This window comes from Lithobates pipiens, unplaced genomic scaffold (assembly GCF_037356315.1).
Source record: "Lithobates pipiens isolate NorthernLeopardFrog02 unplaced genomic scaffold, aLitPip1_a1.2 Scaffold_1, whole genome shotgun sequence".
Taxonomy (NCBI): Eukaryota; Metazoa; Chordata; class Amphibia; order Anura; family Ranidae; genus Lithobates; species Lithobates pipiens.
The window spans coordinates 157,616,696-157,630,218 of record NW_027507685.1 but is presented as its reverse complement, the minus strand read 5'-3'; the positions used below and the strand labels follow the sequence as shown (position 1 = coordinate 157,630,218).

General features: G+C 45.8%; 1 protein-coding gene across 3 annotated transcripts in view; it reads left to right on the top strand.

Moving 5' to 3' along the window:
- COL27A1 (collagen type XXVII alpha 1 chain) overlaps nt 1-13,523 on the top strand; it is a 752,882-nt gene that overhangs the window by 216,707 nt on the left and 522,652 nt on the right. For all 3 annotated transcript variants that reach the window (XM_077478787.1, XM_077478785.1, XM_077478786.1), the window contains exon 12: nt 6,592-6,636. In XM_077478787.1, the coding sequence (XP_077334913.1) occupies nt 6,592-6,636 (45 nt within the window). The remainder of the gene's footprint in view (nt 1-6,591; nt 6,637-13,523) is intronic.

Genomic DNA, 13,523 nt, shown 5'->3' with positions numbered 1-13,523 from the left:
TACTTGTTATTTTCTTTTCTTTGGCCAGTGTTTCTATCACAGCCAGCGTTCTGCCCAGGTTTTTCTGCGATAGCGTTCTGCCAGCATTTTCTGTCATAGCGTTCTGCCAGCATTTTCTGTCATAGCGTTCTGCCAGCATTTTCTGTCATAGCGTTCTGCCAGCATTTTCTGTCATAGCGTTCTGCCAGCATTTTCTGTCATAGCGTTCTGCCAGCATTTTCTGTCATAGCGTTCTGCCAGCATTTTTCTGTCATAGCGTTCTGCCAGCGGTTTCTGTCATAGCGTTCTGCCCAGCGGTTTCTGTCATAGCGTTCTACCCAGCGGTTTCTGTCATAGCGTTCTGCCCAGCGGTTTCTGTCATAGCGTTCTGCCCAGCGGTTTCTGTCATAGCGTTCTGCCCAGCGGTTTCTGTCATAGCGTTCTGCCCAGCGGTTTCTGTCATAGCGTTCTGCCAGCGGTTTCTGTCATAGCGTTCTGCCCAGCGGTTTCTGTCATAGCGTTCTGCCCAGCGGTTTCTGTCATAGCGTTCTGCCCAGCGGTTTCTGTCATAGCGTTCTGCCCAGCGGTTTCTGTCATAGCGTTCTGCCCAGCGGTTTCTGTCATAGCGTTCTGCCCAGCATTTTCTGTCATAGCGTTCTGCCCAGCATTTTCTGTCATAGCGTTCTGCCCAGCATTTTCTGTCATAGCGTTCTGCCCAGCATTTTCTGTCATAGCGTTCTGCCCAGCATTTTCTGTCATAGCGTTCTGTCCAGCATTTCAGTCATACCATTCTGTCCAGCATTTCGGTCATAGCGTTCTGTCCAGCAGTTCTTTCATCATAGCATTTCTGCCCCTGGATTCCTGTCATAGTGTTCTGCCCCAGCATGTCTATCATAGCGCTCTGCCCCTGGTTTTCTGTCTTAGCATTTTTCTGACCCTGGTTTTCTGTCTTAGCATTTTTCTGACCCTGGTTTTCTGTCTTAGCGTTTCTCCCCCTGCTTTTCTGTTGTAGTGTTCTCCCCCTGGTTTTCTGTTGTAGTGTTCTCCCCCTGGTTTTCTGTTGTAGTGTTCTCCCCCTGGTTTTCTGTTGTAGTGTTCTCCCCCTGGTTTTCTGTTGTAGTGTTCTCCCCCTGGTTTTCTGTTGTAGTGTTCTCCCCCTGGATTTCTGTTGTGGTGTTCTCCCCCTGGATTTCTGTTGTGGTGTTCTCCCCCTGGATTTCTGTTGTGGTGTTCTCCCCCTGGATTTCTGTTGTGGTGTTCTCCCCCTGGATTTCTGTTGTGGTGTTCTCCCCCTGGATTTCTGTTGTGGTGTTCTCCCCCTGGATTTCTGTCATAGTGTTCTCCCCCTGGATTTCTGTCGTAGTGTTCTCCCCCTGGATTTCTGTCGTAGTGTTCTCCCCCTGGATTTCTGTCGTAGTGTTCTCCCCCTGGATTTCTGTCGTAGTGTTCTCCCCCTGGATTTCTGTCGTAGAGTGTTCTCCCCCTGGATTTCTGTCGTAGAGTGTTCTCCCCCTGGATTTCTGTCGTAGAGTGTTCTCCCCCTGGATTTCTGTCGTAGAGTGTTCTCCCCCTGGATTTCTGTCGTAGAGTGTTCTCCCCCTGGATTTCTGTCGTAATATATCTGCCTCAGCGTTTCTGCCCAGGATTTCTGTCATTGCGTTTCTGCATTAATGTTTCTGCCCAGGATTTCTGTCATTGCGTTTCTGCCCCTGGATTGCTGTTACATTTCTGCCTCGGCATTCAGTTTCAGCATTTTCTGTCATAGCGTTGTCTTCGGTCATGGCATTCTGCCCCAGGATTTATGTCATTTTGTTTCTGCCTTAGCATTTAGTTTCAGCATTTCTGTCACAGCGTTCTATCATAGTGTTGTTGTCCTTGCATTTCTGGCCCAGCATTTCTGTCATAGCTTTTTCAGCCTGGGTGTTGAGACTTAGCATTTTTCAGAGGGGCATTGTTGTTCACTCATGGCATACTACGGTACCTGTTTTTCATCTTCGTTGATTGTCATGTCTCATCGTGTCTGTGTTCATGTTTGTACCTGGGGGCAGTTAGCTAGGCTCACACATCAGGATTTGTCATGTCTACGGATCCATATGGGCTGAGGTTTTCGTTTGTTAAAGATTGTTGATTACAATCTTCTCGCCTGTATACCATACGTCATACGATGCATGTTCATTCACCACACCTGTACGACTACCCACTGTGGTCTGTGGGTACTCTAGCCCTGAGTTTTTTTTCTGTTAATTACCTGTCTCTGTGCTGCAGGTTACTCAGGCTCACTCACTACTTACACAAGGGGGGGGGGGGGTCCGTCATCAGGTTCATTTACGCGCAGTGGTCTTGACATTTCTGCTCATGTTCTCATTCTTGGGTAGGCTGAAAGGGCGTTGTTCTCATGTCTGGTTGTCTGTCATTTTTCTTGTTGTGTTTCTCAGGTAGGGCCGTCTTGGCATCCTTACTGATATCTACCATGCCTGCACTCACTTCCATTAGCCCTGCCTGTTGTTGGGGCTAATTGATTGGTGCAGATGTTGTTTCGTCACTAGGCTCACCCTTGGGTCAGAAGCAGTCGTCAATTTTCCTCAGTTGACATCCAGTTGCATAGAGGCCCTGGTTACTGCCCTGGGATTTATACTCTCTCAGCGTGTGTCCTAAGCCACGGTCCTTAGGTGGTAGGTTCGGGCAACATTGTCAGTCTGGATTCCACTCTCCACTCTGATCCAGGTTGGGGGGGTGGGGGCTTTGGTCACTTTGGGTATGTTTGTATCATGGGACTTATTTCCCTGGGATGGAGTCTGACTCTCCTTCCTCGGTTCAGGATTCAGTCTCGGTTGGTAGGTCTCAGGCTGAAGCACGACCTGATCGTATCAGGTGGGACCAGTGTTCTGTGTCTGGCATGGTTTTTCCATGTTTGACGATGCTCACTGCCATGGCGCCTACTGCATCACATCCATCAGGCATCCAGCATTTTGCACTCCTGCCAGTGGTCTTTTTGCACTCACCCTCTCACTTCCTCATACCAAGTATGGGTAGGCCAGGGATTGGGGGGCATTTGCACTGAGCTACTTCACTGGTGTCCGTTGAGGTATTTTCAGTCTTCTCTGCCAGCCCTTGCTCCCTTTCTCCATGTATCCTCTCATTCACAAGCAGTTCATTCTCATGTCTGGGTTGCCTTGGGCTTCAGGCTCAATCCTAACCTTCACAGGACGTTCAGTTGGGTTTTGCGTAGCTTCGCTGGCTCTAAAAGGGGGTTCCTTCTCATCACCAAGTCAGGAGTTGGTGGGTTCTCCTGTCACAATAGATACTTACCGGTTACCTACTGTTGCCATCCGGGCACGCGCTATTCTACGGGTTGGATCATTACCTTCCCATTTCCACCTAAACTTGTGTCTTTTTGCCCTTTTCAGGCATACTGACCAGCTAGGCCATGGCACACCTCATGCCTGGTTTCTTAGGTATATCGCATTTCCCACTTGAAGACTCCGAATACAAGTGTGAAGGCTGGCCGGAGGCCAGCCTGTATTTGTGGGAGGAGTCGGAGACTATTTAACCCTCCTCCTCTGTCAGGGCCAGGGTTGGCGTTTTCTGGGTTCCCACCCACCCGTTTCCCCAGTTTTTGTCATACATACTCATAGTATTTTCTTATTCTTACATTCAGGGTATGCCCTCTTTTCAGGCATACTGACCAGCTAGGCCAAGGCACACCTCAGGCCTTGTTTCTTAGGTATATCGCATTTCCCACTTGAAGACTCTGATGACAAATCAATCTTGGAGTCCTCCAATCTCTTACTCACATTGAATCCCTGAAGAAAGGGAGATCTTTGAGCCTCTGAAAATCAGTGCCTGTTCTGTATTGTCTCCTTGTGATTGTTCTGAGTCAAACTGGGGCCATCTGTGCGTTAGCTCTAAATCGCCGCTCGGTTTAGTGGCGCTTTAGCGCTGTTTAAGCGGCGCTTTTCAGAAGCTAGTGGGGAGCTTTTAACCCAAAGCGGCTGAAGAAGGGGTTAAAGCCGCCTGTGTTGAGGCACTTACAAAGCACTTTTCAGGCACTTTGGAAGTGCTGCCTATTCATTGCAATGGGCAGGGGGTGTTTTGGGAGCGCTGTATACAGAGCTTCCAAATCACACCAAAGATGCTGCTTGCAGGCTTTTTTCTGCAAGCGCACTGCCCCAGTGTGAAAGCACTCTGGCTTTTACATTCGGGCAGCATGGGAGGCAGTTTTCAAGCGCTTTACAGGCACTATTTCTAGTGCTAAAATGCCTGAAAACTGCCTCAATGTGAAATGGGTCTTAGTCCTTTTGTTTGACGCTCTCATTGTGAATCTTCAAATTTGGGCTCCCTGCTTTTGAGACACCCCACTTTTGTTGAGAGCAGCCTCACCAGTTCTAGTATTACAGTCTGATTGACTAATGGTTTTAATCTAGTGTCTCACTTCCACTTGTTCCAAATTTTTATTGCTGTCTATGTCCTCACCAGTTGTGATTCAACCTCTCTGCTCACCCTAATGATTATTACTAAGAAAGAAAGTGATGTGCAATCCAACATTTTATAGTTTTAACTATAACAAGCGATGCAAATAAATTTTTCCTTTGGGGCAAATGTTTTGGTGAAAACTATCTGAGGGGGTTTCCCTTTACTTTTGGGACAGGCAAAAATTACAAATCCCATGCAGGTAAAACAGTAACATGTATAGTATATGAATTTAAACCATGTTTAGCTGGAGTTACATTTTACCAAGACTTGTTGACTTCTTTAAAAAGAAGCGGTATGGCTCAACCATACATCACACTGCAGATATATGCAGTCAGATTTACAGATGTGCTCTGGGCTTCGAAAAAAATATTTTTTACATTAACAGGTCCGTTAAACAGAGATAATTCCACAGGACCCCGCCAGCTACACACAACAGTTTGATTTTTATGAATGGGATGGGCCATGGTGTGCATAGCAAAGCGCAATGTAATGCTGACCAAATAGGAATGTCTGCTGTCTGCTTCCAGCTTCAGACTGTTTTATGATATCAGTTGTTTAAGCACTTCATGGTGGCTGCCTATTGTATTTTTATTTACACTTTTAGGCAGAGGTGAATGCAGAAAAAACTTTCATTAACAATGTTCCCATAAAGATAAACTCCAATCAAATAGCTATATATACTATACAGTTAAAATGTCTATAAATGATCCATTGTACCTGCCAAATGATTTGTAATTCTGTGCAGCCGTCAAAACTACAACAAAGGTTAAATTCCATGCAAAAGGCTAAAGACACAGATGAAATGCATAGAAGAGAGCTTTTTTACCTGCCAAAAGTTGTATATCTGTACATCCAGTCCTGAGATTTCCACAGCGTACCATACAAATAAATGTCTCAAATCGCACCGCACAGGAATGCATTGTGATTTCTGCGCGAATCAAAAGTCTGACTGTGTGTATGCACAATCGAACATTTGTTGTCTGACTTTCCGCCAACAAACCTTGGCTAGCAGGTTCTCAAATTTGCTGCCAACAAAACATTGTCGGAATTTCCATCAACAGCACCGTCCAAATCAGTACGATGCTGACTTTGCGGCGTTGCACCGATTCCCAAAAGTAGTTCCTGCACTACTTATGGGGACTTTGGGGCGATTTCAATAGACATCTGTGCATGAACCCGCACAGGTGTCTCTTAAATCGCACCTGAAGTCAGAGTGAAATGCGGGTGTGTAATCGTGCGAGTTCAGGGGAACTTGCATAATTTCAAACCCACATTCATTGTGAACCCAGGCCATGGGTGCATTCACACCTGAGAATGCACTTGCAATCTGATTAGATGCAAGAACACTTGCGGGGGTTCCCATGATTAGCTGTGGGAGCCAGCTCCATTAAAAGCAATGGGAGGCTGCCAACTCCCGCAGCTAATTGAGGCCACTAGCATGTAATCCTTCATACAATGATCACATGCAAATGATCAGTCCTGGATGCATATGGTAGGAGCTGAAGGCCTCCCGTTGCTTTCAATAGAGATGTTTTCCAGAGCTAATCACAGGATCAGTTGGAGTATGGGTGCATTTGCAGGTGTGAATGCAGACTAATGGGGGCATAGACAGCAATAAAAACCTAACTTGGGGTCCCAACCCCTCACAATTCTATCCAATTTTAAATATAAGTTTTTCCTTATTTATACTTTAGATTATGTTTGTTAGGTCTAGAGTTCAGATTTAAGTATTCTCACTTCTGATTCTCCCTGGAATTTTTTTTTCTGTATCCTGTAAATGTTCCTACTTGCTTTTTAATATAAACTTTGGTTGTACATTAGGTTTAAATTTACTGCTACTTTAATCTGAGTCCTGGCATATTGGGGAATTTTTCATTTATCAGTCATTGAAAAGATTTAGTTGTTACTGTTGGTCTTTCTAATCCCCATCATTAAATGCATATTTTCTGTGATGTGAAGCATAATGCAGGCTAAGCCTGGTGAAATTATGGCGCTGCCCCTTCTCTCAGCACCTTTTATGTGGAGGTGGAAGTGCGGCCTCCTTTGTGTTTTTCTTTCTAGGCGTCTTCTACATAGGCTCTGCACATAGGCTCCTTTGTCGTCTTGTAACCCAAGTCTTCTGCTTTTGTTTCCATGCAGGGTTTGCCTGGAGTTCCTGGGAAGAGGGGCACGATGGGTAGGCCGGTAAAGTTTTTCCTTGTCTACTTTGCAGTCCTAGTGTAATGAAACAGGAAACAGAGTCCCTACAGCTCACTGTAATTGTAGCATTTCACTATGTGTAGTAAACTTTTATAATTCATGGTTTCAACTGCAAGGTTGTCTGTTCACAATTCCCTGGTAAACACTAGCCATGGGACATATTGAACTCCAATATATAACTAGAATTTTCAAGGAGACCTTTTCTGAGAAACATTTTAAGGCTGACATAGCTGATGGTTCCTTCTTAAAATGGTAATTGCCTGGCTGCGCTTCCACCTTTTCTTTGTTTCCATGACAGCTGAATGGAACAGCAGAATGATGGGTATGTGTGTGGGGAGGTCATTGTCAAGAAAAAAAAATCAACCAGGCAGCTAGCACTTTTTCTCATTGCAGGTTTTACGACCGGACTTTTCGACGGACTAGGTCCGACGGAGTTCTGACAGACTTTCCGATTGAACAGACTTGGCCACACACAATCACACCAAAGTCCGATGGATTCGAACGTGATGACGTACGACCGGACTAGAATAATAAAGAAGTTCATAGCCAGTAGCCAATAGCTGCTCTAGCGTCGGTTTTTGTCCCCCGGACTAGCATACAGACGAACTGTCTCGAGTCTGTTGGAAAAATTTGAAACCGGTTCCATTTCTAAAGTCCGTCAGATTTTTGGACAGCAAAGGTCCGATGGAGCCCACACACGATCTAATTGTACGACGGATTTGTTCCGTCAGACCTTTGCTGTCGAAAAAGTCTGCACGTGTGTACGCGGCATAAGTAATTTCTGTCTGCTTCCTCATTCCTCTGCTATCAGCATGAATCACATCTGACATGTTTTTCTGACACCAAGAGGTAAAAAGATGACAGGGGAAGGAGCTCCAGCACATAGCCTGTGATAGCCTCAGCTCTGTTCCTGTGTGCTATGTGAAGGGGGGTCCCTTCCCTCCAAATTCGGCTAGTAAGCTAGGACTGATTGAGGCTGAGCAACTCAAAGCAGTTTATCTCACAGAGAATCTAAGCACTTTTGGCTAATGTTAGAGTTATGTGATTGGCAGGGAACTCAGCCAGTTTGCAGTATACATTTTGTTAATAATACATACCCTAAAATATACGTTTGTGCATTGATCAGGTTTAACAACATGGGTCTCATGTAAAAACGTAAAAATAAAAAATAAAAGTGTTGTCCAAAGCAAAGCTCTGACATCATCTTTTTAGTGTAGATTGTATAAAATATTTTTTATATATTTAATATGATTTAAAGTGTCTTTATACTTCAATACTCGTTTTAGCCCTGGTTCACACTGATGTGGTGCAGGAAACTCAGTGAATTATGTGCGTTTCTCCACCGCATGGCATTTGCACTGTTATGCGATCTGCTGCAGGTTTCAATTAAAAGTTAACAAAACACAGCAGGTAGCAAACCCAGTGCATTTGCCTGAACTGGATCGCATGGGTATAAACATCTATGCGATCCAATTCCAGTGCGGCTATAAAAAAAGTGTTTGAATTGTTTTGATGCGGTGCGATTTGAGCTATCAAAAGTGAATGGGCTCAAGCTACACTGCATAGAATCACATGGGATTCGCACAGGAATCTGGTACACTTCACATGTGGGACCTAGGCTTACAGTTTCAGGTGAATATTGTGGGGTCGATTTACTAAAATGGGAGAGTGCAATATCTGGTGCAGCGGTAGCTTGGTAGCCAATCCGCTTCAGCTTGTTCAATTGGGCTTTGACAAATAGCCTTGAAGCCAATTGGTTTCTATGCAGAGCTGCATAGGATTTTGCACTCTCCAGGTTTAATAAATCAACCCCTATATGTACATGAAAATTGATGGTCTGAAAATGTACCTCTTGCTAAGAAAACAGACCCTTAAGCCCCCTGAGGCCTCCAGCCAAATGGTCTCTGCTGACAAGGAGCATCACCCCTTAGAATGTCCACCAACTTGTTGGCTCTACCAGAATATCCTCAGACCTTGTGACCAGTGCCATTGTATTGATTATAGTACTTGCTGACCTGCCAGAGAAAGTCCAGGGTCCTGTTTTCTGGTAGAAGGTTATGAGTTTTTTTAGGCCCTCAGATACCATTTACCTACAGTATGTAATTTTGTTGAGGTGGTAAAATGAGTCTAATTTAATTTTTTTAGGTACAAATCACTTTTTAATATGGTTCACATGTCTTCTCATTTGTGGATCTTAACCCTACGTGCAGCTAGGGTCAATCTTTGTGGCTACAATGAGCTACAGAGACCAGATTTGAAGACTAACATAGGTAATCACCGGTAAGGCGCTCCTTCCACAGTGCTGACATTACCTTATGTTTCAGTTCAGGTCAGGTTGCCTCTAAAGTGACTTATCCACATAACATGGTTGTCAAGCTGCTATATTGAAACTACAACACTCCAAGCAGCCAAACCCCTCAGACACATCATGCCAAAAGAGGATTGCAGGTGTGGTTCACTGTCAGCCAACAGCAGTCCAAATAATATCTAAATTCAAGCCAAAATCTTTTATTTTATTTTGGATAGAGCGGGGAGAATCTCCCCAATGGGGGTCACAGACAGAAAAAAGAACATGACAGAAATTAGAAATCACCGTAACTATCCAAAAGCAGGAAAAAAACAAACATTTTGGCTGGACATAGGCTTTAAAACTGCAGTCACATTACTTCTGTACTGTGTTGTCCATTAGAAAAAATGAGCTAAAATTTTTTAACATTTTTTCACATCATCAGTTTTAGGTCAGAGGTGTGTTATTTTTTTTTTTAAACCATCTTTATTTATAGGGGACAGGGTATTACATCTCTATGTACATGTAAAAGAATAATGAAAATGAACAAAGAGGGTAAACATTTGCTCTAGGTAATGTTGATACGTAATACTCCAGTCATTCCTATTTTGTTTTTCACTTGTAGCGGAAACAAGAACATGAATAGTTAACAGTCATAAATTCGGCATGGTAGTTCAACTTGTTTGTTGGGCTGGGTAATCCCATCCCGCAGTCTATTTAGTTCAGTTTAGGACAGGTCTGTCCTTCTGAAAGGGGTTCTCACGCGTGGAGCGCTTGGTCAGCTTTTAATGTTCACAGTATTTCATGTGTTACCGGCGGCATCCCAGACGACCGCGCGCGGGGGAGAGGGGGGCATGCCTGCGTCATACAAACAGAAGACAAAAAACAGCGCCAACCTAAGTGCAGTATTTCAGATCACAGGTATTTATTCGTAAAGTAATACACTCACTCTCTGTCGGAATAGTTCAGGCACATCACGTTTACGTGGAAAAGAAGTTTGTGGGGGACATCACAGGGCTCCCGGGGAGAAGCGGTCCTCTTTTTGCTGTTGGTTCTGCGTCATAGTGGCACCAAAGTGCCATTTCCCTTCTCAAGTCAGGTTGTCCCATGGCGTCAGACCGCCAGTTCTTGTTGGGCCACCCAATTCCTCCATTCCTCACCCGTCACCTGGTACTCAACATATTAACCATCTGAAAATAGGCAGCCATAACCATTCAAGTCATAAAGTATTAGGAAGTAGTTAAGTGAGAAAAAGAAGGGAAAAGAAAGGTGGTTTAGAGCATACCTGAAGCCTCTCGTCCAACTCCGCCTCCTCTCGGAGCCCCATCAACCTCTCCATACATGTTGGATGATCAAGAGGGTGAGTGAAGAGAGAGAATTACATCTTGTCCCCCCCGCCCATGATTAATGAAATGATGCATTGAGTGTTGGAGTCTCCTCAGCTCCTGATCCCCATCTGTAAGCCCCAGGAGTGTCCCTTTAGGGATGGCTCCGCCAGTTCCAGGAGGGCCACATCCAAACTGGATGGGATGTGTCCAGGGTCCGATATATACACTCTCCAGGGCTGCCATATTGCGGTCAAGCGGTCAGGGGCCCCCCTGGAAGTGGCAATCCACCCCTCTGCCTCCCGGATGTCACCCACCCTGTGACTCCACTCCTCCCTACTTGGGATTTGCGGACGCTTCCAGAAAGTAGGGAGCAGCTACTTGCTGCATTTAGCAAATGAGGCAGCACACTCTTCTTGTACTGGTTCATTGGCATGGGAGGAATGTGTAGCAGGAAGTGAATCGGGGAGAGGAATATCTATGCCTGTGATTTCTTTGATCAGAGATTTAATGTCCTCTCAATAAGGTCTGATCGCAGGGCTATCCCACCAAATGTGCAGAAGAGTGCCCTTGTGACCACAGCCCCTCCAACATTGATCTGATGTGGATGGGTATATCCTTGCTAAATCTGCCGGCACACAGTACCGGTGCATCAGTAGCTTGTAGTTCATTTCTTGCATCTTGGAGTCAATTGAGCTGGACCGGGTAAGTTGGAGGCGGCAAGATATTTGGGCAGGGTTGAAAATGATCTCCGAGTCCTGTTCCCAGGCTCTGATGTAAGCAGGCTTCACTGTGGGGGATGCAGAGTTAAGCAGTTGGTAAAGTTCAGAGACCATGTGTGGTATTGGTTCTTCCGCTATGAAGAGACGTCTGAAAGGTGTGAGGGAGGAGATGTCCCGTATGGAGTCTCCCTGTGTTTTAAAAAAAATGCTGGAGTTGCCTATACTGCCAGAAGTCCATAGGGAAGCTCCCCCTTCGATCTCGTAGAGTTTCTAGGGACATTAGTTTACCATTCTGCATTAATTTACCACAACTAGCGTCTCCATCATCCGCCCAGGGGCCAAAGAAAGCAGCCTGTTCCCCCGGGGGGAACCATAAGTAACCCCCCAGTAGGGACACAGGGGACGCCAGTGTCAAGTTGGCATTAAGTCGGTCCCAGGTTCTTAGGGCCTGGATCGTCAGCGGGGAAGTAAAGGTGGACAGACCTCTGTGTTCCCATGCTAGCCACAGCGCATAGGTCAAATTTCTCCCCGCCATATATTTTTCAAGAGAGACCCATAATTTGGATTGAGTATGGAAGCGCCAGTTCAGTATTCTCTTGAGAACTATTGCCCTGTAGTATCTTTGGGCATCAGGGAGGCCCAGATCTCCTGCGTCTCTATGGCGACTTAACAATCTAATTGCAATTCTCAGTCTCTTATTGTTCCAAACAAAATTTGATATTAGACTGGATAGCTGGCCAAAGAAGGTCTTAGGCAGGGCTACAGGTAGAATCTGCATAGAGAACAGCACGCGTGGGAGAATGTTCATTTTAATGATCTTGAGTCTGCCCATCCAATTGAAGGCTGCCTTAGTCCATAGGGCCAAATCTTTATTCACAGCTTTTAGTAGGGAGGGGAAGTTGGTGGAAGAGTGTCAAACCTGTCTGTCAGCCGTATATACCCAAGTATTTTATGGACGCTTTGGCCCATGTAAATGGAAAGGCAGTACGCAACCTGTCAGTCAGGGAAGGCGTCAATTGGATAGGTAATATCTTAGATTTTGTATAATTGATTTTAAAGTTAGAAAGTGTCCCGAAGTGTTGGAGCTCCCTCATCAGGTTAGGCAAGGAGATCAGGGGTTCTGTGAGGTGGAAAAGTACATAGACGGCATAAGCCGAGAGCTTATGTTCCATACGCCCCACCGTAAGTCCCTTAATATCTGAGTTCTCCCGGACAGTACGTAGAAACGGTTCCAGCACCAGGACGAACAATAGTGGCGAGAGGGGGCACCCCTGTCTCGTGCCATTTCTGATCGGCAATCTTGGGGAAAGGAAATCGTTCACTTTGACTTGGGTATTCGGATCCGAATACAGAGCCATAATCCAAGTAAGCGTGTGTGTGTGTGTGTAGGCCCAACGTTCGGCTTTCTCTGCATTGGTAGACAGGATCAGGTGGGGGGGGGGGGAATTAGGTGGATTGCTCTGATTGTTAACTCTAGCCTCTCTACTTGTTACAAACCCTGTTTGGTCTGGGTGGACAATTAGTGGGATCAGGTGCTTCAGTCTGGACGCAAGAATCTTGGCCAATATTTTTATATCCACATTAAGAAGGGATATGGGTCTGTAGCTTTGGGGCATAGTAGGGTCTTTCCCTTCCTTGGGGATTACAGAGATATGGGCCAACAGGGCTTCGCTAGGGATTGTGGTGCCATTCGCAATGAAGGTAAGGTAGTTACACATGGGCTCGGAAAGTAAGGGTAGAAAGAGTTTATAGTAGGCCTTGGTGAATCCGTCAGGACCAGGGCTCTTCCTGTTAGGCAGGGAGTTCACTGTGGATATTAGCTTGGTGGCGGTGATAGGGGCCTCCAGCGTGGAACACTGTTCGTCTGTAAGTGGGGGCAGGCCGGATGCAGTCAGATAGGTTTGAATGTCTTTCAGTCTTGCATCTTGGTTCACTTGGGTTTGTGTGGAGTTCAGGTTATAGAGGGTGTTATAGTAGGACCTGACCGTGTAGCCATCCGAGGAGAGGCGTAGCTTGTGTACATGCATGACAGCCTGTTTCTTCCTTAGAGCTCTAGCCAACATACGGCCGCATTTATTGCCATGCTCATAGTATCTATGCAACAGGTATCGCAATTGCCTGCGTGCCTGTCTATCCAGCAGTCGAGAGAAAAAATCTCTTAACTCCGTCAGTTCCCTCAGAGCCTCAGGGCCACTGTCCTGTTTGTGCTCAAGTTCCGCCAGCTGGAGTACCTTATCAAAATCTGCTTGCCGGGCTTTCTTAAGTCTGGATCCCTGAGAGATCAATTCACCTCTCACCACTGCCTTGTGGCCCTCCCAAACAATCCCTCTACTCTTCCCCTCCGTGTAATTTTCCTTAAAGTAGTGGGACAGTACCCCTGTGACCCGGAGACCACTGCTACATCGTCCAGCAGGGATTAGTTTAAGCGCCACGACCAGGCCCTACGGGTGGAATGTGGCAATGTCGCCGTTACTGGGGCAACAATCCTAATGTTCCCTATAGACGAGGCCTGCAGCAGCTCCAGGGTCACGTGGTCTA